Genomic DNA, 22,824 nt, shown 5'->3' with positions numbered 1-22,824 from the left:
GAATTGAACTCCTCGATCTGAGATAATTTCTTCAGGAAGACCGTGGAGTCGGAAGATCTCTTGTATGAATACTTGAGCCAACTTGGAAGCTGACGGAAGACCGGTGAGAGGAATGAAGTGTGCCATCTTGGTGAACCGGTCAACTACCACCCAGATGGTATTGAACTTGTTGCACATGGGTAAGTCTGTAATGAAATCCATCGACAAGTGGGTCCATGGTCGACGGGGAACGGATAGTGGAACCAGTTGCCCCGCAGGCGACTGGCGGGATACTTTATGTTGGGCACACTTTGGGCAAGATGCAATAAACTCCAAGATGTCCTTTTTCAGAGTTGGCCACCAATAGGACCTAGAGATAAACTCCAGAGTTTTTTGGATACCTGTATGTCCGGCAAAACGGGAAGCATGGGCCCAATGCATGAGCATCCTTAGCATCGGCTTCACAAAACTTTTCCCTGATGGGGGCGTAGAGTCCATCCCTACCGTGGAGAATGCCAACGGATTTATAATAGGATGCTTGTCTGAAGACTCTGACTCATTTTCTTGCTCCCATGAGCGGGAAAGGGCATCGGCCTTGCGATTCTGAGAGCCCGGACAGAACTGGAGTTTAAAGTCGAACCTGGAAAAGAAAAGTGCCCATCTGGCCTGACGAGGGTTGAGACATTGTGCGCCCTTCAGGTATAAAAGGTTCTTGTGGTCTGTAAGTATGGTGATTGAATGAGAAGCTCCCTCCAACAGATACCTCCACTCTTCTAGAGCGAGCTTGATGGCTAGCAACTCCTGGTCGCCAATGGCATAGTTGCGCTCAGCTGGGGAGAACTTCCGGGAGAAGAAACTGCAAGGGTGTAAATGGCCATCTTTAGCCCTCTGAGATAACACCGCTCCTACTCCAACGGAGGAGGCATCCACCTCTAAGATGAAAGGAGAGTCGATGTCAGGCTGTTTCAGAACAGGCGCAGAGATGAACCTTTGTTTTAAAAGATGAAATGCTTGCATGGCTTCTTCAGACCACTTGGACGGGTTAGCACCCTTCTTAGTGAAAGCAGTAATAGGCGCCACAATGGTGGAAAAGTCTCGTATAAACTTTCGGTAATAGTTGGCGAACCCTAAGAACCTCTGGACCCCTTTGAGGGTTAAGGGTACCGGCCAATTTTGGATTGCTTGTAGTTTCTCAGGATCCATCTCTAGTCCGGAACCGGACACAATGTACCCTAGAAACGGAATGGACTTGACTTCAAAGACGCATTTTTCTAATTTGCAATAGAGATGATTGACACGGAGACGGGACAGAACCTCTTTAACCCAAAAACGATGTTCCTCTAAATCGTTGGCAAAAATGAGGATATCGTCTAGATAGACCACGACATGACGGTATAGAATGTCTCTGAAGATCTCATTGACAAAATGCTGGAAGACAGCTGGAGCATTGCTCAATCCGAAGGGCATGACGAGGTACTCATAATGTCCGTCACGGGTGTTAAAGGCGGTCTTCCACTCGTCACCCTCACGGATCCGGATGAGATTGTATGCACCTCGCAAGTCCAGCTTTGTAAAGATGGTAGCTCCGCTAACTCTGTCAAAGAGCTCAGTAATCAGGGGTAAAGGATAACGGTTCTTGATGGTAATGTCGTTCAAACCTCTGTAGTCGATGCACGGCCGCAGACCACCATCTTTCTTTTTTACAAAAAAGAAGCCTGCGCCGGCTGGAGAAGAAGAAGGTCGAATGAACCCCTTTGCTAGGTTCTCTTTAATATATTCCTCCATAGAATGCGTCTCAGGCAGAGACAACGGATAAGTTCGGCCTCGAGGTGGAACCTTCCCTGGAACGAGATCAATCGGACAGTCCCATTCTCTATGAGGAGTAAGGATATCAGCAGAAGCTTTACTGAACACATCCGTGAAATCTTGATATGGAGGAGGTGGAACATCAGACGACCTGGGGGAGGAAGAACAGACAGGCAATACTTTAAACAAACATGTCTCAGCACAGGAGGAACCCCATGCCAGGATTTGCGTAGTCATCCAATCAATTGTAGGATTGTGAAGACGGAGCCATGGAAGGCCCAGGACCACAGGATGTGTGGCTCTTGGAATCACTAAAAAAGAAATAAGTTCGGAATGAAGAACTCCCACTCTCAGACGAACTGGTAGAGTCCTTAAAGAAATAACTGCATCAAAAATTTTGCTGCCATCCACGGCAGTTAAAGAAATGGACGAAGGAAGTCTCTCGGTGGGTAGGGACCACCGTTTAACATAGGCTTCGGTAATAAAGTTCCCAGCTGCTCCGGAATCAAGGAGGGCAATGACGTTCCGATAACGTTGAGCAACTTGAAGCGAGACTGGGAGATTACAATCTTGAGGAGATGGAGAGGAGATCATTACTCCTAGCCGGCCCTCTCCTTGGCGAGCTAGGATTTGGAGTTTCCCGGACGTTTGGGACAGGCATTAATGGTGTGAGACGGAGCTGCACAATAGAGACAGAGAAACTCGGAGAGACGTCTTCGGCGCTCAGCAGGAGTTAAACGGGAACGGCCAAGTTGCATGGGCTCATCTTTAGATGGTGACAGTTGACGAGGAGGAGGAGCAGAAGATTTTGGAGCAGATGATCTTCCACGCTCAGTTGCTCTCTCTCTGAAACGTAAATCAACTTTCGTGCAGAGTGAGATTAGCTCATCTAACTTAGAAGGTAAGTCTCTGGTAGCTAACTCATCTTTAATACGCTCAGATAAGCCATGCCAGAATGCAGCATACAGGGCCTCGTCGTTCCATGCCAGTTCGGATGCCAGGATCTGGAACTGTATCAGATATTGTCCTACAGTACGTGACCCCTGGCGTAAACGGAGAATCTCGGATGAAGCTGAGGTTACCCGGCCTGGCTCATCGAAGATGCGCCTGAATGTTGACACGAAGGCAGTGTAGGAAGATAGCAGGGTGTCGGACCTCTCCCATAACGGTGATGCCCAATCAAGGGCTGAGCCACTGAGAAGAGAAATAATGTAGGCAATTTTTGTACGGTCACTGGGAAAATTGCCAGGTTGTAGCTCAAACTGAATCTCACACTGGTTGAGAAATCCCCTGCAGAATCTTGGAGATCCGTCAAATTTTGCTGGCGTTGGAAGATGAAGACGTGGAGCAGAAATGGGTAAGGTGGGTGGGGTTATAGCTGGAGTCACTGTGGTTGACGCACCAGACGCGCCTGATCCACGGAGAGTTGTCTGAATCCCATCCAGCCGAGTAGAGAGATCCTGGAGACAGCGGATGATGTGGCCCTGTGCAGCCTCCTGATGTTCTAGTCGGGCTGCCAGTTCTTGCATCGGCCTGGCCGCTTGATCCTGGTCTCCGGCTGGATTCATTAGGTCAGTGCTTACTGTCACAACTGAGGGCCTGAGCTGACGGGAGGCAGCCTCAGTTGTAGGGGCTGAGATGTACCGGAACCTGGGAGGTTGTATCAGACCCCTGGACATGTAAGTAACATGAATAATAACTGCCCGAAGGCGTGACCACGACAACTTGGATAAAAGTCAATGATGTTTATTATGACAACTCCGCAACACAGCAGCAGTAAAAGAAAACGTAAAAGTCAGCAAAGAATAAATACAGTTCCTGGGTACTACAGGATGGCAGGAGCCACAGGGCACTGGTAGTGTGAGATAGTTCTTATGATCTTCTAGATGGAAAGTCCTTACCAGGCCCGACTGTAGCAATGGAGATAACCCAGGATTGTGCCAGCTGGTGTTCCAGGAAAAGCTGGGTTGCTGAAGATAAAACAGCTGCTGTGGATACTGGCTGGAACCAGACTGTTGTTAGCACGGAGTGGATACTGGCTGGAACCAGTTAAATAATAAATGAACTTGGGAGCGATGAAATATGAACTGAAATGTAGAACTTGAGAGCGGAGAAATAATAATACCGGTGGAGAGTGGTAAAGTGTAGAAAGGACACCGGCCCTTTAAGGAAAGCTGTACTCTGCTGGAAGCTGAGCTGGAAGCAGGTAATGTTGTAGCTGGAAACAGATGAATCCACAATGGATTGGAGAGTCAGGCTACACCGCAGGTGGAATGCTGGTGCGGGTCTCTATGGTGGAAGTCTTGAGACAGGAGCTGGAACCTGGAAGGCAATCACAGGAGAGAGACAAACAGGAACTAGGTTTGACAACCAAAGCACTGACGCCTTCCTTGCTCAGGCACAGTGTATTTATACCTGCAGCAAGGAAGGGATTGGCTAGGCAATTATGCAGATTATCAATACTGAGAACAGATTGGTGGAAATGATCAGCTGACAGAATCCAAGATGGCTGCGCCCATGCAGACACTTGGAGGGAAGTTTGGTTTGTAATCCATGTGGTAATGAAAACAGTAATGGCGGCGCCGGCCACCGGAGACAGGAGGCGCCAGGCTGACAGATGCACATCCAACCACGCGGACACAGCGGAGGCCGCGGCTGACGTAATCGCCACTCAGACACTCTGCATGCAGAAGTTCAGGGACGGCGGCGGAGGCCGCGGGAGACGCCATGCCAGGTGTAATATGGCGTTTACTGTGACAGCGTCCCAGAGTGACAGGAGAGGATACAGGAATGTACACATCAGGATAACAGATGGGATCCGGTCCTGGAGCGCTGAGCCAGCCTTAGGAGGCATCTGATGGGTAAGAAATGGCGTCCAGATACCCGGATCGTGACACAGAGGTTTCCTCGCCTCCGCCTTTGTCGTTCTTTATCAGTGAGACAGGGCCGGTTAACTTGCATGGAAGAAGATGGTCTAGGAAGAGGAGCAACCCGAGGTCTCGGACGGTCGGACTTTGATCTTTCCAAGCAACGCTCTCTATACCTCAGATCCAACTTGTTGCATAGAGAGATTAGATTGTCCAACTTGTCTGGAATGTCTAGGGTTGCTAGATCGTCCTTAATCTTGTCTGAAAAACCATTCCAGATAGCTGCTATGAGAGCCTCTTCATTCGAACCAAGTTCAGAAGAGAGGGTATAAAACTGGATAACGTATTGACTTACAGTTCGAGTTCCCTGTCACAAACGCAGAATCTCCAGGGAAGATGAGGAAGTCCGGCCCAGTTTGTCGAAAATCTTTCGGAAAGTGGATACAAATTCCGAGTAGTTTGAAAGAATGGAATCCGCTTTCTCCCACAGAGGAGATGCCCATTCCAACGCCCGACCGGTTAGCAGAGAAATAATATAAGCTATCCTTGTCCGGGCGGTTGGGAAATTCGCCGACTGTAGCTCAAACTGAATCTCACATTGGTTGAGGAATCCGCGGTATTGCTTTGGAGTACCATCAAATTTACTAGGTGAAGGTAATTGCAACAGTGGAATTGGAACAGGCACAGGAGCTGCTAGAACTGGAGTGGCAGGAACAGGAGCTGACACTTGAGGTACAGAGATGACTGCATGGAGAGAGTCGAGATGAGCTGACATAGTTTGCATAAAATGCATGATTTGAGCTTGCATAGCTTCCTGTTTAAACGTGACTAGATGTCTGAGGCTGCGTCACCCCCAGCCTGATCACCTGTCGGATCCATGGGGTCAGTGCTTACTGTCACGCTCTGCTTGAGTTGGGGATCTGATGACTGATCAATGACTGAGAACGAAACACTGAGGAAAGATTAGTTCAGTTTTAATGAGACTTCAATCATACACAACGGCTAGGAGATATAATAATAATAATAATAATAATAATAATAATTTTATTTATATAGCGCTCTTTCTCCAATAGGACTCAAGGCGCTTAACAGATACATTGCATAATATAGTACAGAAAATAATGAAGTACATTTTCATAAAATACAGAAGCATGAAGATACTAAAAGGGACACTATGGAAATGCTTTAGTAAACAGAAAAGTCTTGAGTCTACTTTTGAAGGATTCTATAGTTGGGGCCTCTCGCACTGTGCGGGGAAGTGAGTTCCATAGAGTCGGAGCCGCATGACTAAAAGCTCGACCCCCAGATGAATTACGGTAGATTCTAGGTACTGCTAAAAGTCCTTCATCTACAGATCGCAGTAATCGAGTGGGGCAGTATGGGGTCAGAAGCTGTTTCAGGTACCTTGGGCCTTGGTCATGTAATGCTTTGAAACTCAGTAAGCCAATCTTGAAGATGATTCGCCATCTTACAGGCAGCCAGTGAAGGGAGTAGAGGATGGGTGTTATGTGGCTAGAACGGGGCTGGTTGGTTAATAGCCTGGCAGCTGTGTTTTGCACCAGCTGTAAGCGTTGCAATTCTTTTGCTGGTAGACCAAGGTAGAGGGCATTACAGTAGTCTAAACGAGATGATACAAATGCATGTATGACTTTTGGCATGTCATCTGAGGGAATTAAGTGCTTGATTCTGGCTATGTTCCTCAGGTGAAAGAATGAGGATTTGATTGTGGCTGATATCTGATGTTTAAGTGTCAAGCCACCATCCAGGACAACGCCAAGATTCCGCACACGATCACTGGTCTGTAATTCTGAATCCCCCAGTGTAAGTCCAGTTGGTTGGCTATGCTGCAGTCTTGTCCTTTGATGTTGCGGTCGTATCAAAAGGACCTCTGTTTTATCCGGGTTCAGTCGCAGCCAACTGGCGCTCATCCACTCCTGTAGTTCAGCTAGACAGCCATTTAGGGTTGCTATTGGGTTATCAGTGCCCGGAGCAAAGGACAAGTACAGTTGTGTATCATCTGCATAGCAGTGGTAGACCAGGCCATGGCGCCTGATTATTTCGCCCAATGGGAGCATGTATACTGCAAAAAGCATGGGGGATAGTATAGAACCTTGTGGGACACCACATGGCAATGGCACTGGTGGTGATGAGTATAATCCAGATGATACTCTCTGTGACCTGCCTGTGAGAAATGATTTGAACCAGCTTAGAACTGTGCCATCCAGACCACAGAAATGTATCAGTCGCTCAATCAGAAGCCCATGGTCCACGGTATCAAATGCTGCTGAGAGATCCAGAAGGATTAATATTGAACAGTCACCTCTGTCTTTTGCCATCAGAAGATCATTTAACACACACACCAGGGCTGTTTCAGTGCTATGTCTTCTCCTGAATCCTGATTGAAATGGATCATAAATATCATGGGTTGTCAGGCGGGTTTCCAGTTGATTTGCAACGACTTTCTCAATAACCTTTCCTAGGAAAGGAAGGTTCGATACCGGTCTGTAGTTGGTCATGCAGTCGGGATCTAAATTAGGTTTTTTAAGAAGCGGTCTAACAATTGCTTCCTTTAGGGGTCCAGGAAAAATGCCTGTCTGCAAAGAACATTGAACAATTTTTGTAAAGACAGGACCAATTATATCCATACAACCTATTAGAAGCTTGGTTGAGGCTGGGTCCAGATCACAGGTGGTGGGACGCAAAATTCGAGCAATTTCAGCAGTGTCCTTTACATCCACTGGGTCAAAGCTGGTCCATGAAGGCAGGTAGCTTATATTGGCAGGCTTTGTAGTTTGGCACTCCTTTGATGGCACTGTGGAGATTCCAGCCCGGATGGTGGATATTTTATCTGCAAAGAAGTTTGCAAACTCGTTGCATCTTGCCTGGGAGAGGGCCTCATCAGTCTGCAGGCATGCTGGCTTGCAAAGCATCTCCACTGTGCGGAAAAGCTGAGCTGGCCTATTGTTTGCTGCTGTGATCTCATTTGACAGGAACTGTGCCTTCTTACGAGTGATTGTCGATTGATATTCTTCGTTATGCTTTATTAGTTTTATTTTGTCATCCACTAGGTTAGTGTTCCTCCATCGTCTTTCCAGTCTACGCCCCCTTTTCTTGAGCTCACTAACACTGTTGTCGAACCATGGAGCTTGACGTTGTGGTTTACGAGGTCTTAAACGCACAGGGGCGATAACATCAATTGCAGCCATAACATCCCTATTATAATAACGGACTAGGGAACAGGGATCTTCACAGGCACCCAGTATAGCAGAGAGATCCAGATTTGCTGCAAGAGCCTGGGGAGTCATACCCCTCCTTGGACGATACCTGGTCAACTCCACGGGCAGAGATCTTATTTGAGGGGTTGCAACTGAGAACCAGAGGGAGTAGTGGTCTGACCAGATGACTGGGTTTATTTTTAGGTCAGTGACTTCTAATCCAATCTGAAAGACAAGGTCGAGAGTGTGACCACTTTTATGTGTGGCAGAGGGAACGACCTGTGTGAAGCCCAGACCATTCATTGTGCACAGGAGGTCTTGGTCAAGGCGTGAGAGCTCATCATCCACCCATGCATTGAAATCCCCGAGGATGAGCCATCTTTGATGTTCCAGAACCAGGCCAGCAACAGTGTCTGCAATTTCTTGTAGAAATATCTTTCCATCTCCAGGTGGCCGGTAAATGAGAAGTACTCTGAAACCTAATCCTGTCGAACTCCGGGCAGCAATGCACTCGAATGAGCGAGTAGTTTCAACAGGGTGGACCCTAAGTTTAAGTTCTTTTTTGAAGCAGATTGTCATCCACAACCCAAGACTGGACCGCAGGGGTGGCGGGGTGGCTGAGTAGTTTGTTGGTACTGCAGCCTCCAATATAGGTGCTGCATTTTCATCTAGCCAGGTCTCTGTAATACAGGCTAGATCTGCAGATTCAATAAGGTCAGCAATTGTTGCAGTCTTGTTTCTTATAGATCTGGCATTACAAAGGACTGACCTGATTGGGCATACCAGAGGGCCTTCAGTTTTCTTTATGTTAAGTGCAGGAGCTCTGGGTATGGGGGTCACAAAGTGAGAGTTGACAGTTCTGTCCTTCCAAACACAGGGCCGTCTTTTGGGTATCACTTCTATTTGATTGTTCTTTGAGTATGAGGGTGAGCAGGTGGGCAAAGGACTTAGATGGTTACCGGGGGAAATACATTTCCGGCCTGCTCGCTTCCCACGAATGCGCCAGTGTTTTCTTTTTAAAATACCAAGGGATTGGAGAATAGAAGCCTGTGATGATGTGATAGGAACTGCAAAACGTGGTGGGCGGAGTGAAAGAATGAAGCTGGAGCAATACGTATACATTTGGTCATCAATGACAGATTACTATAAGATTGAGCTGCATATGATGATGAGAGAGGGAGAGAAAGCAGTGTTTTTTTTTTTTTTTCCTTTTTGTGTTTTGTTTTCCCCCAATTCAGTATGTGATCCAAAATTATAATGGCATATGAACAAAGTTATTGCTATAACCTATTGGGTGTGTTTGAAGCAAGTAATAAATAAAATAACTGCTGATTTAGTCAATTATCCTAGGATAGGCAGTCTTTTGGAAGGTGTTAGAAGCCAATTCCTACTGTGTAGGTGTGAAAAGTCTCAGTGTGAGAGGCCTTTGAAGTAGATTTTTTTTTTTTTTTTTTTGTGGGGGTAGTAGTGATAATGTGTCCTGGGAATGGATCCTGATTTTAAACAGTGAGCCTTCAGCAATTCAGAGCCTGAATATACTGATATTAGTAGATTAATGCAATAAGTCAGTTATTTGTTGCTCAGAGAACAGAGGTGGATGATGTCTAAGTGAGGGGCTGGATGTAGCCAAAGATAGGTTGTAATCCACAGTACCTTATCTGGGTAATGTCCAATGCAGAGTACAGCAGCTGCTAAACTGAAGGTTTTCTCAGTGGAGATATGCAGAGGATTCAGTCCAGGATTCAATCCAGTGTGTATCTCAGCGCAGGAATGCAATCCGTTGGTTTTGATGAAATGTCAGCGTAGAGTAGTACAAGTTAAAGGTAAGTCCATGGATATTTATGATGATTCATAGGTCAGTTGTGGTGAATTTAAGCTGTTTTATGGAGATGATCAGGAGCATACAAAAGGTGAGGCAGCCATCTTGGGCGCCAGTCAAAAAAAATGTCTGAGTGAATTCTGAAGGATGAAATGTTCGTGACTAGTAAACAATGATGAAGAATACTGAATGAAGAAGTGATTTATGATTTGTAAACGATGATGAAGAACACTGAATGGAGAGATGACTTGTGATTTGTAAATGATGCTGAAGAACACTGAATGGAGAGATGACTTGTGATATGATGTTGAAGAGAGGATCGCTATGAGCACAGTCAGAAAACGGAGACCCTCTACTGGATAGTGGACCCAGTGGTTAAACTGCAAGAGGCGGTGGACAGGGGTGGGCAACAAGCGTCCCTCCAGCTGTTGAAGAACTACACATCCCAGCATGCCCTGCCATAGTTTTACTATTTGGCCATGGTAAAAAAAACTTGCATGGCATGCTAGGATGTGTAGTTGTACAACAGCTGGAGGGCCGTTTGTTGCCCACCCTTGACTTAGAGCAAAGGACTGCAATAACAGAACTGACCACCGGGCGGCCACAGCAGAACCAGGATTCCAGGGGTTAACCTAGGAGCACAGAGCTTGAGCATCTTACAGGAGCAAGTAACTTGAAGCACTGGCACCATAGCTAAGCATCCACCCCTTTTTATAAGGGAAGACTGCACCGGATTGGCTGGACACGAACTGGGATACCTATTTGCTAGGCTTGGTCTCCAACATGGCTGCTCCCATGTTGTTTGACACATGTGGAACCAGCACACAGCCACTACCTCTGGCCTCAGCCTCCAGGACACCGCACTCCAGCAACAGGACACCGGGAAACAGACACCTCTGGCTGCCATGCTCCGCTCCCCAGGACCCAGATCCTGGCCTCCAGATGCCCGGCAGCCACACCAGAGGACCTCGCTGCCACAGCTCCTATCCGGCGTAGCCACACTAGCCAACCAACAGGAAGGCCGCAGGGACCAGAACTGGAGGTAAGACTCCGGATGCTGACAACCCTTATATTGTTGTTTTTGGAAGCTGATATCAAATGTGATCATATTATGATCTCTATTTCCTAATGTCTCCCCTACGTTAGTGTTTGATATTATTTCCTCATTATTAGTTAGTACTAGGACCAATATAGTCCTATGCCTAGTTGGTTCCTCGATTACCTGGGACAAGTAATGATCTTTTAGCATGTTTAAGAACCTGTTGCCCCTAGCTGTATTTACTGTTTCGGTGTTCCAATTTATGCCCGGGTAATTAAAGTCCCCAACAATAATGACATCTCCCATTCCTGCAGCTTTTTTGATTTGCTGCAAGAGTTGTAATTCATCACAAACACTAATATCTGGTGGTTTATAACATGTCCCTATTAAAAGTTTTTTTGTATCTTTACCCCCACTCTAAATCTCAACCCATAATGTCTCCACGTTATCTCCAGTCCCCTTGTAAATGTCCTCCTTTAAATATGGTTTTAAGAATGATTTAACATAAAAACAAACACCCCTTCCCTTTGTATTAGTCCTATCTCTCCTGAAGAGGGTGTACCCTTCCATGTTTGCCACCCAGTCGTGAGAATCATCCCACCATGTCTCTGTAATGCCTATTATATCATATTGGTCTTTAAGTGCAATTGTTTCTAATGCCCCCATTTTACTTGTTAGGCTTCCTGCATTAGCAATCATATGCTTAAGCTTAGTAATTCCCTGATCTGCAAGTTTTGTTGTAGAAAACGTTTAATTAGGAACTGGAGTTTTCCTTAAATTACCATCGCTGACTATTTTTCTACTCCCCCCTCTCCACCCCCATTATACTTTATTCATCCCTCTTTTCTTCGCTCTCTAGATGTCCCTCTAGTTCTTACTAATCCCTCCCCCCAGGCACCTAGTTTAAAATCTCCACCAACCTTCTAACCATCCTTCTCCCCAGCACCACTGCCCCCTCCTCATTCAGGTGCAATCCATTGTGACAAAAAAGATGGCGCCTGACTGAAAAGTCCGCTCAGTGTTCCAGGAACACAAACCCTTATTTCCTACGCCAGTCTCTGAGCCACACATTTACCTCCCTAATCTCCCTCTGCCTCCTTGGACTAGCGCGTGGCACAGGTAATATTTCGGAGAATATTACCTTAGATGTCCTTGCCTTCAGTTTTTGGCCTAGGTCCCTATAATCTTTCTTAAGGATATCCCACCTACCACTAACTTTATCGTTGGTGCCAACGTGCACCAAGACTGCCAGGTTGTTTCTGGCCCCTCCCAACAATCTTTCTACCATGTCCACAATGTGTCTCTCTAGTAATGCCATCTAATCCTGGAGCCAGCCCAGGCACCTCAGGTTTCCTTGGCTCCCTCCTATTCTTCCAGTTTGTCTCCTGCTATGTGAAAACCTTGGAACAAGGATATATGACTCTTGGTCCAAAAGAATGCAAATGACTGCCCCTGACTAAAGGGTGGACTAAATGACTACACTTTAGAATTAAATAAATTATTATCTTTATGCGAAATAGAACTATTACCTAGTGTGGCCTCTGAGATTCTCTTATCTAGTTTTAGACCAAAAAACCTTCCCCTTAAGCACTTCCTGCTGCCGCCCAACATCATCTGTAATGCCCAGCACATGTGCCTGCATAGATATTGTGTTAGGCGCCTGCGGTGCTTCTCTCTGTATGTGTCTCGGAAGTGGACCATTCTCATTGCTGAACATGACATCTGCCACCGGACTGCCACTGTCCAGCTGCCGTGACTCAGCAGGCTGTGTTTTGGGGGACCTTAGAAGGGGTGCAACTACACAACCTCCTTTTCCACAGCCACCCAGAATGGCAGCTTTCTAACCCTGCATCAGCACTCACTGCAGTGGTGGGCTCACATGACTCCAAGCTACTGTCAATCACAGGAAGTGAGGCAAAAAAAAAAGTAGAGGAGGTGAAGGTAAATAAAATAACGGAAAAAAATAAAAATAAGAAACAAAATAAACAATCTAGCTAGCCTAGTGCCTTATTCAGCTTCAATTGCAAAATTGCTAAATCACAAATCAGCCATTTACCAGGTGACTGAGCATGAGCTGCGACCCAGGGCCGGCTCTAGGCATGTTCGAATAGAGCGGCCGCGCAGGGCGCCACCCTTAATGGGCGCCGCACGCTGGCGCCGCCATATTCGAACATGAAGCCAGCCCTGGTCACTGCAGGCGCTTGTGTGCGCTATACGCGCTGAGCGGCGCCTGTATCTAACGTCAGACGCCGGCGCAGCGCACACAGCGCACACAAGCGCCTTGGACGCTTCCTGGCTGGCCGCCCTCCCGCCCGCCCGCCAGCACGCCAGCACCCGGACCCTGACAGCAGTACTCACCCTCCAACGCCGCAGGTATTTGGAGGGGGGGTGAATCATTTAAGGATGGCACTGTGGGGGCATTTATGGATGGCACTGTGGGGGCATTTATGGATGGCACTGTGGGGGCATTTATGGATGGCACTGTGGGGGCATTTATCTGGCACTGTGGGGGCATTTATCTGGCACTGGGGGCATTTGTCTGGCACTGTGGGGACATTTATCTGGCACTGTGAGGGCATTTATCTGGCACTGTGGGCATTTGTCTGGCACTGTGGGGACATTTATCTGGCACTGTGGGGCGCACTGTGGGGGCATTTATCTGGCACTGTGGGGACATTTATCTGGCACTGGGGGCATTTGTCTGGCACTGTGGGGACATTTATCTTGCACTGTGGGGCGCACTGTGGGGGCATTTATCTGGCACTGTGGGGGCATTTATCTGGCACTGGGGGGACATTTATCTGGCACTGTGGGGACATTTATCTGGCACTGTGGGGACATTTATCTGGCAATGTGGGGCGCTCTGTGGGGGCATTTATCTGGCACTGTGGGGACATTTATCTGGCATTGGGGGCATTTGTCTGGCACTGTGGGGACATTTATCTGGCACTGTGGGGCGCACTGTGGGGGCATTTGTCTGGCACTGTGGGGACATTTATCTGGCACTGTGGGGACATTTATCTGGCACTGTGGGGCGCACTATGGGGGCATTTATCTGGCACTGTGGGGACATTTATCTGGCACTGGGGGCATTGTCTGGCACTGTGGGGACATTTATCTGGCACTGGGAGCATTTATCTGGCACTGGGGGCATTTGTCTGTCACTGTGGGGACATTTATCTGGCACTGTGGGGCGCACTGTAGGGGCATTTATCTGGCACTGTGGGCATTTGTCTGGCACTGTGGGGACATTTATCTGGCACTGTGGGGACATTTATCTGGCACTGTGGGGTGCACTGTGGCGGCATTTATCTGGCACTGTGGGGACATTTATCTGGCACTGTGGGGGCATTTATCTGGCACTGTGGGGGCATTTATCTAGCACTGTGGGGGCTTTTCTGTATCTACATATCTGGCACTGTGTGGCCATTTATGTATCTGGCATTGCTGGGGGGCATGTCATGTGTAGCTGGCACGGCTGGTGAGCATATCATATAGTGTTCCCGCTAGGCGTCTGTGGCTAGGTAATGTGTCTAACGTGCTCTGCCTGGCGCAAAGTGTCTAACGTGCTCTGCCTGGCGCAAAGTGTCTAACGTGCTCTGCCTGGCGCAAAGTGTCTAGGAGGTTCTACCTGGTGCAGTGTGTATTAACTGCACTACTGTGTGGTGTAATGCGAATTGCCACTATTATGTGGCCACGCACCTTCCCCACGAAGCAACGCCCCTAAATTTTTGCTGCGCGCCTTCGGCGCGCACTGTCCATGCTTTGCCGTGTAGGTAGATGAGCCCCAAGCATTACAGTATGTACATCATTTTGCCCTCCTAACTTAAAAATGTGCCCTCCCTGCCCTAAAAAGTGAACACTATCGTTGTAACTGGCACTGCTAGGGGGGCATATTGTGTGTAGCTGCCACTGCTGGGGGGCATATCATGTCTATCTGGCACTATACTGGAGACATTGTGTGTAAGGAACACTACTGTGGCTGTTATGTGTAAGGCTGCTAATTGTGTGCGTAGAGGGTGTGTGAAAATATATTTATTTATAGTCTAATAATATGAAGTTATGAGACCACGCCCACTTTCCAAGAGGCCACGCCCACTTTTCCTGGAGCACGCGCGCCTTCAGCGCGCGCATTGGGGGGGGGGGGGCGCTTTTACATGTTTTCGCTCAGGGTGCTAGTAGGCCTGGAGCCGGCCCTGCTGCGACCGCATTGTGCGTGCGCGAAGGCAGAACTGTGATCGCAGGCCCAGCAAGGTGTGATCACATAGCAATTGATAGGAAATAATCGTTTGGAGGAGGTTACATGGCGTTTCTGGGGAGTGGTTGGGAAAGTTTTGGTGGGCATCTTTTACATTTCTGTGTGGCTCTTCACATGCATTTACTAGCAACAGTTCTGAGAAAATCACATTTTCTTTCTCAATAGTGAACCAAGCTGAATGAGGTCCCTAGTGCTGACCTATTCCTTCAGCACTTAACTTTAAACTGGGGAAGGGGTTGGAAGGCAAGAGCTTTATTCTAGAAAAATGGTAACCAGTTAAGTTCTAGCTCTGCAACATTCACTATCCTCCATTGTCACATAGTGTCCCTGAGGAAGGACAAACATATATTCCCGAAGACCTGCACATGCGCAGTCGATTTTGACATAATGCCAGAGTCAATTTGCTGCCCGATAGGAAGGGGCCCACAACGGAGGCTACACACGGGTCACCTCCTCTCTTAAAACGCCCCTGATCCATGGTATCCTCTGCAGTCTCCTGAGGCTTTATTAATGCTGTCCAAACTGTACTCCATACAGCAACTCAAATAAATCCATATTAAAGCTTTGCTCTGTATTAAATGTGACTGACACATCTCCTGCAAAGATGCACCAGATAGTCTAATATATTGGTCATTTCAAATAAACAGAAACATAGAATTTGATGGCAGATAAGAACCACTTGCCCCTTTTTTATCCTTATTGTTACCTCAAGCCTTATTTAATCATTTCTTTGTAAGGATACCCTTGTGTCTATCCCATGCACGTTGACATTGCTCTTCTGTATTAGGTGTATTACTCTGATTGAAGACTTTTCCACTTGTCCACTACCCTTTCTTCAAATCTCCCTGAAGATATAAACACAATGGCAATTGCAAATTCCATTTCTCTTTTTACCCTTTTTAAAAAAAAATCTATTTATTAAACAGCAAAGAAAGTTACAGATGGAGCCTCAGTCATCTTTGCATGCCTAGTCGCAGGCGCGCACTCCCGGCGTGCCTAGGTGATCCGTTCGGCTAGTCACGCCAGGAGTGAACAGAGATGCTCCCATTCAGAGCGTCTTTGTCCTGGCGCGCGGATGGAGACACTCTCCATTCAAGTGAATGGGGCGCGTTTCCATCTGGGCGGGCGCGCCTGTCCAGATGGAGACACTCACAGTGACTAGGTGCGCCCAGGCGGACGCACCTAGTCACAGAAGAAGAACAGATAATGGAGGCACCATCTGCATGTACAGTACATAGCAAAGTCCAAAATAAAACAATGAAACACAACAAATGTGTACATTATGATATTGCTGTACACTTTTCTATTATTCTACTGAACAATATACAGAAGCATAAGGGGATTGGATAACCAATTCTTTTTAACATTTGATTATTATTTTTTTACATATATCTAATTTTATTATCTGGTTGCTTTTTAGGAGACCTGTCACTGAACAACCTTCTTGCAATGAAAATGGCGATCATTACTGTGTAGATGAAAACACAGAAAGAAGAAATCATTATCTTGACTTAGCTGGAATAGAAAATTATACTTCAAGATTTGGTCCAGGTGAGAATATATCAAACGTATGAATAATAAAACTGATAAAAAAAGGTAAGGAATACCTGAGACTTCCTTGATTAATCAGCAATACATAGAATTGCAGTTATGAGATAAAAATAATCTCTCGTCCTTATAAAGGTACAGTAACCTGTTGCAACCATTCAGCAAATACTACAGCTATTAAACATTTTAGCTAAGATAGATAGATATATATATAGATAGATAGATAGATAGATAGATAGATAGATAGATAGATAGATAGATAGATGGTCATACATGTAAAGTGGAACTGAATTACGATATTTGTGCTTCAAGTTCTACCAATAAAAAATAAAAGTAAATAAATGGAAATGAGTGCTGGAACTCAGAGACCTCAGACAGAAGAGTGCAGCAGGTTGGTAAATTTGGCAAGCAGAGGGAAAGGAGGAGAGGAATTGGAAGTGTGCCTGGGGGAGCAAGAGACTGCTGAACACTTGTAAATGGAACCATGGCGCATGCTGCCTCTCTAAGCTCACAGCAGTGTATGATCCAGCTCACCCTGCCACCAGGCCCAGTCCATACCTGTAAGGAACAATGCAAGTATACTGAAAAACAACTCAGTCACTTGAGATATGGAACACAAGAGTAGGCCTATATGAAAATATGGGATGCAGTCAGTTTACCTCCAATCAAAATGCTGACGTTCAAAATCCCGACACCAATTGACCGATAGTCAAAATCCCGACAAGGTCAAAATCCCGACATGGACAAAATACCGACGTTTAAAATACCGACAAGGTCAAAATACCGACATGTAAAATGCAGACAGGTCAAAATACCGACATGAGTTTTTCATGATTTTTTTCATTGAAACCGAGTTGTTCATACTTTACCATCCCAGTGGACCTGGGGGGGGATATAATAGTGTGCCGAGCGCAGTGAGGCACCGTGCCCGAAGCATGGCGAGCGCAGCGAGCCATGCGAGGGGACGCGGTACACTTTATATGGTGTCCATGTTGACTTATGTCGACATACACACACACAAAAAAAAACGCATGTCGGTATTTTGACCTGTCTGCATTTTACATGTCGGTATTTTGACCTTGTCGGTATTTTAAATGTCGATATTTTGTCCATGTCGGGATTTTGACCTTGTCGGGATTTTGACCATCGGTCAATTGGTGTCGGGATTTTGAACGTCGGGATTTTGATTGGAGGTATTTCATACCGATCCCGAAAATATAGATGTCATTACATCCCAAATAACATGATCCCTATAATCCCTATGCATACCTGTTGGATAGAAAAATCCAAACAATTTTATAACATTGAGCTATAATGGCCCATTTTAGAAACAGCTCTCCAGAGTAAAGCCTAGATTTCTCAAGCTTTGGAGAGTGATAAATAGCACGGCGATAAAGTACCAACCAACCAGCTCCTAACTGTCATGTTACAGGATGTGTTTGAAAAATTGCAGTTAGGAGCTGATTGTTTGCTACTTTATCACCGTGCAATTTAGTACTCTGCAAGGCTTGATCAATCTGGACCTAACAAAAGTCTGACCGCAAACATGTGATGGTGATAGGTTACCCGCTTATAGGGCTAAGGAATGGGCTTTACGAAGGGCACATATAGAATGTGACATGATAGGTTCTCTAACCCAAAAGCACTCACTGCGGTCATAGCTGCAGATGGTTTCTTTTATTGCTGGGGAGGAGCGGGATCCCACATTGGCAGCTGTCTCTGGGGCAGCTCAAGAAAGAGACACGAAAATAGCATTTTTAATATAGGAGCCTCTCGGCCTCTTACTACATACTAGTGCGCTGTCCACTACAGGTGGACAAATAATATAGATTGGCTGAGCCACGTCCCATACTGGGGTAAGCCTTAAGTTCCTCCTCACTGAAGAGACGTCACTTGAAATGTCAGAAGAGTGCACCCGACACCAAACTTTTATTTGTGTCTGCAAACGGTAAAAGCGACACCACTGTCATATTGTAGTGATGGCTACAAAGCACAACGGGCCAGACACAATTGCCTTGCAGGCCGTATTTTGTATTGTTGTACTTCAACAATGGGAAGGTTTTTTGAGGGGTTCTAAGGAAACACACTGAATGATAAGTTCTACAGTAGTAAATGATTTAATCAGCAACAGCCAGCATCATGTCAAACACAATTTCTTGACTTCTATGAGGAAAAGAGAAGGAAATTGTATATTGGCTGACATTTGATATAGGAATATATTTTGTTGCTTAAAAGCTTAATATGATTGTGACCTACTCCTAACAATGTTATCACATCAATATAGCACAGTTATGTACAGATAACAAGTGTAATATTAGTATGAAAATCATACTCTGTAATTAAAAATTACAACTTGGTGTACAGTAATTACATTTAATCAGTAGTTTCTTAATCTGTATTCAACATGACTTCACTTTACATATTAATTTAGATTAATCAGGAAACTGGGTAGCAAAATGGCAGATGGTGTTTACTGAGGATATATGTAAAGTTAGGCACTTATATTATGTAGCCAGTACCAACAACAGTGATCTTGGGCCTGGTACATCAATATTGACCTGCCTCCATCTCTTCCCGGTAGGTACAGAGTTGAAATAAACAGGACTTAAAGTGCTCCTAGAGAGGTGGTGGAACTGCCCCCTCCCCTCTTCACATCATGAGCTCCTGCTAGTCCTCCTTTATTTCCACAAGCAGGTCAGCAGTAGTGCTCTTAGGCTGCCCATGGCTGCAACTAGGGTTTACGGTGCCATGGGCTAAATAAAGACAAATGTAGCCCTTGAAAACAATTATTTTAAAGATTCTGGCTAAATACTTAGATTATACTAAAATACACAGTGGAAACACAAATAAGGGAAACATGACACACACTCTTGTAGAATGGCTGAGGGCGGCCCATATCCTGGAAATATTCAGTAATTACAGAAGCACTTTACACCAGGAGCCACCAATATATATTATATATATATACAGATATACAGTATATATATATATATATATATATATATGAACAGTAGTTATGCTGATGCGCTCGCTCCTTCTGTTACTTGTCTATAGTAATTTGTTCTCAATAGTAGTTCACTCAGCAATAGCTCATGTAGTGATTTTTAACACTTAGACCACAGATTTCTCTATAGATGGCAGCTCGTTTCCTTATATACCACTTGGTAGGTGGTTTTAGGTAATATGTGGAAACAATGGGGAGGGAACAAGCACCTAATAGTGTAGTAATTTCGTATAACAGATTAACAATGTATATAAAGTCGAAAAATATCGCAGTACACACATCACATACTAACAACACACACATGCCCGCTGCGCGTGTACTTGTTCCGCCGTGCATGCACATATCCGCAATTTGCGTATGGTCGCTCCCGCGATCCTGCGTGTGGTATGGGTATTTACGGCGGAGTTTGTGAACGCATGGAGGGCTATCAAAACATTACATATTTAATCCAAATACTGCACATTGTACACATAGTCCCCCTGCACCACACCAGCAAGTATCAACAGTTTAAATGATTTCAGAACGGAGGGATTCACCTTTGCATGATAGGAGGGGACAGCAGAGGCGGAACTACCGCCAGTGCAACCAGTGCGTTGCACTGGGGCCCGCCTCTTTCCAGGGGCCCAAAGCATGTAATGAGTCAAACTGACTCATTACATGCCGCTGTGCGCTGCGGGCAACCGCTGCCCGCAGCGCACAGCCGCCCGGAGAGAGGAGCAGCGGTACGGGGGAAGGAGGTGGAGGGAGGTGGAGGAGGGAGCCGCAGCAGCGCTTTGTTACTGGTTGAGGCGCTGCTGCTGCTGCCCCTCTGCTTCACTATAGGCTGTCTTCCGAGAACAGCCTATAGTGAAGCAGAGGGGCAGCAGCAGCAGGGCCTCCACCAATAAAAAGAAAATAGTGTTGCAGCGCATATAGATTAGAATTATTAAAAGTCTATTTATTAAGACACATATATAAATAAAATATATTATGCAAACTATGCAATTTATACCACCGGCCGGTCAGTACACTTTTACAATAATTATTGCACATATAAACTAGATATAGCATATATTGTAACGATTTACTTCCTATCCGTTCAATATATCTTAGTAACACTTATTGCAATGATTAAAATATAATTGATCTAATAATTACTCAGGCTGAATGATACACACAGTGTTCTTTCCTGTGAGGTTATATGACAGTCACTTTGATGAAAAAATGATGAAGTCAAGTTATTCATATGGCCACAATGATGAAGCCGCTGAACCCGGAGGGAGGCGGGGAAACGCGTCAATTACTCTTTTAAATTGATATATACCACTATCCGGAGATCTCTACAGCTAAAACGCACACTCCAGCAAGGTGCTATCGGAATTCTTCACCTCTTTCCTATGGTCCCCCAGAGATGACTGCGCGATAAAGGGTTGAAAGCACCAGCAGCCGGGGAGGACATTTCGGGTGAAATTATCCACGCACAGGAGCGGTGAGACCGTACTATATAAATGTCTGGCCAGACACGCTTTTAGAGGGAGCATTGGCTCACTTTTATTACAGGCTGTGGCCATATAAAGCACATCTATTTGCACCTGATGTGAGGAATAACTTGACTTCATCATTTTTTCATCAAAGTGACTGTCATATAACCTCACAGGAAAGAACACTGTGTGTATTATTCAGCCTGAGTAATTATTAGATCAATTATATTTTAATCATTGCAATAAGTGTTACTAAGATATATTGAACGGATAGGAAGTAAATCGTTACAATATATGCTATATCTAGTTTATATGTGCAATAATTATTGTAAAAGTGTACTGACCGGCCGGTGGTATAAATTGCATAGTTTGCATAATATATTTTATTTATATATGTGTCTTAATAAATAGACTTTTAATAATTCTAATCTATATGCGCTGCAACACTATTTTCTTTTTTTGCTTGTCTGATTTCTCAATCTAATAGGGGTGAGTGGCCCTATGTTGCTGGCAGCATATGGATTAGAAGTGACAGAGCGCTAGATTCAGTATTGGTTGTTTCCTCCACCAATAACACAGCGCTGCTGCGGCTCCCTCCTCCACCTCCCTCCTCCTCCTTCTCTCCTGCCCGGGAATCATCTGACGCTGCACCGAGGAGCCTGAGCCAGCGGAGAGGGTAAGTATAACTCTTTCTTTCTTTCTTTTCTACAAAAAAGGGGGACAGTCTGCCGCAATGTGTAAAAAGGGGGAATCTGCCTGCCGCAATGTGTAAAAAGGGGGAATCTGCCTGCCGTAGTGTGTAAAAAGGGGGAATCTGCCTGTCGTAATGTGTAAAAAGGGGGAATCTGCCTGCCGTAGTGTGTAAAAAGGGGGAATCTGCTTGCCGCAATGTGTAAAAACGGGGAATCTGCCTGCCGCAATGTGTAAAAACGGGGAATCTGCCTGCCGCAATGTGTAAAAAGGGGGAATCTGCCTGCCGTAATGTGTAAAAAGGGGGAATCTGCCTGCCGTAATGTGTCAAAAGGGGGATGCTGTCTGCCGTAATGTGTAACAAGGGCACGCTGTCTGCCGTAATGTGTAACAAGGGCACGCTGTCTGCCGTAATGTGTAACAAGGGCACGCTGTCTGCCGTAATGTGTAACAAGGGCACGCTGTCTGCCGTAATGTGTAAAAAGGGGATGCTGTCTGCCATTATGTGTAACAAGGGCACGCTGTCTGCCATTATGTGTAAAAAGGGCACGCTGTCTGCCGTTATGTGTAAAAAGTGTACGCTGTCTGCCGCTATGTTTAACAAGGGCACGCTGTCTGCCGTTATTTGTAAAAATTGTACGCTGTCTGCCGCTATGTGTAACAAGGGCACGCTGTCTGCCGTTATGTGTAAAAAGTGCACGCTGTCTGCCGTTATGTGTAAAAAGGGCACGCTGTCTGCCGTTATGTGTAAAAAAGGGGGACGCTGTCTGCCGTAATGTGTAAAAAGGGGATGCTGTCTGCTGTAATGTGTAAAAAGAGGAAACTGTCCGCCGTAAGGTGTAAAAGGGTCTCTACCTGGTGTAGTGGTGCTACTGTGCGGCGTAATTTGAATAATGGAGACTACTGTGCACCGTTTTATGAATTGGTATTATTTTGTGGCCACACCCCTTCCCCACGAAGCCACGCCACTATGTATTTTTGCGCGCGCCTACGGCGTGCACTGCCTCTGTTTTGCATGCAGGGGTGGGGCTCCGATGCCGTTTCTTGCGTGCTAAAATGTCTAGTTACGGCACTGTTGCTAGGTATCCACTTCCCTGAGCAGGTCTCCCTCACCAGATCCTCTCCAGGGGTGAGGGGGT

General features: G+C 45.9%; 1 protein-coding gene across 3 annotated transcripts in view; it reads left to right on the top strand.

Annotated features, from left to right (window-relative positions):
• The window catches only part of NKD2 (NKD inhibitor of WNT signaling pathway 2), a 389,897-nt gene that overhangs the window by 342,941 nt on the left and 24,132 nt on the right, over nucleotides 1-22,824 (top strand). For all 3 annotated transcript variants that reach the window (XM_063922667.1, XM_063922666.1, XM_063922668.1), the window contains one exon: nucleotides 16,404-16,534. In XM_063922667.1, coding sequence (XP_063778737.1) covers nucleotides 16,404-16,534 — 131 coding nt within the window. The remainder of the gene's footprint in view (nucleotides 1-16,403; nucleotides 16,535-22,824) is intronic.

Source organism: Pseudophryne corroboree, chromosome 5 (assembly GCF_028390025.1).
Source record: "Pseudophryne corroboree isolate aPseCor3 chromosome 5, aPseCor3.hap2, whole genome shotgun sequence".
NCBI classification, from domain to species: Eukaryota; Metazoa; Chordata; class Amphibia; order Anura; family Myobatrachidae; genus Pseudophryne; species Pseudophryne corroboree.
The sequence above is the reverse complement of the archived record's forward strand: the minus strand, read 5'-3'. Positions and strand labels throughout refer to the sequence as shown.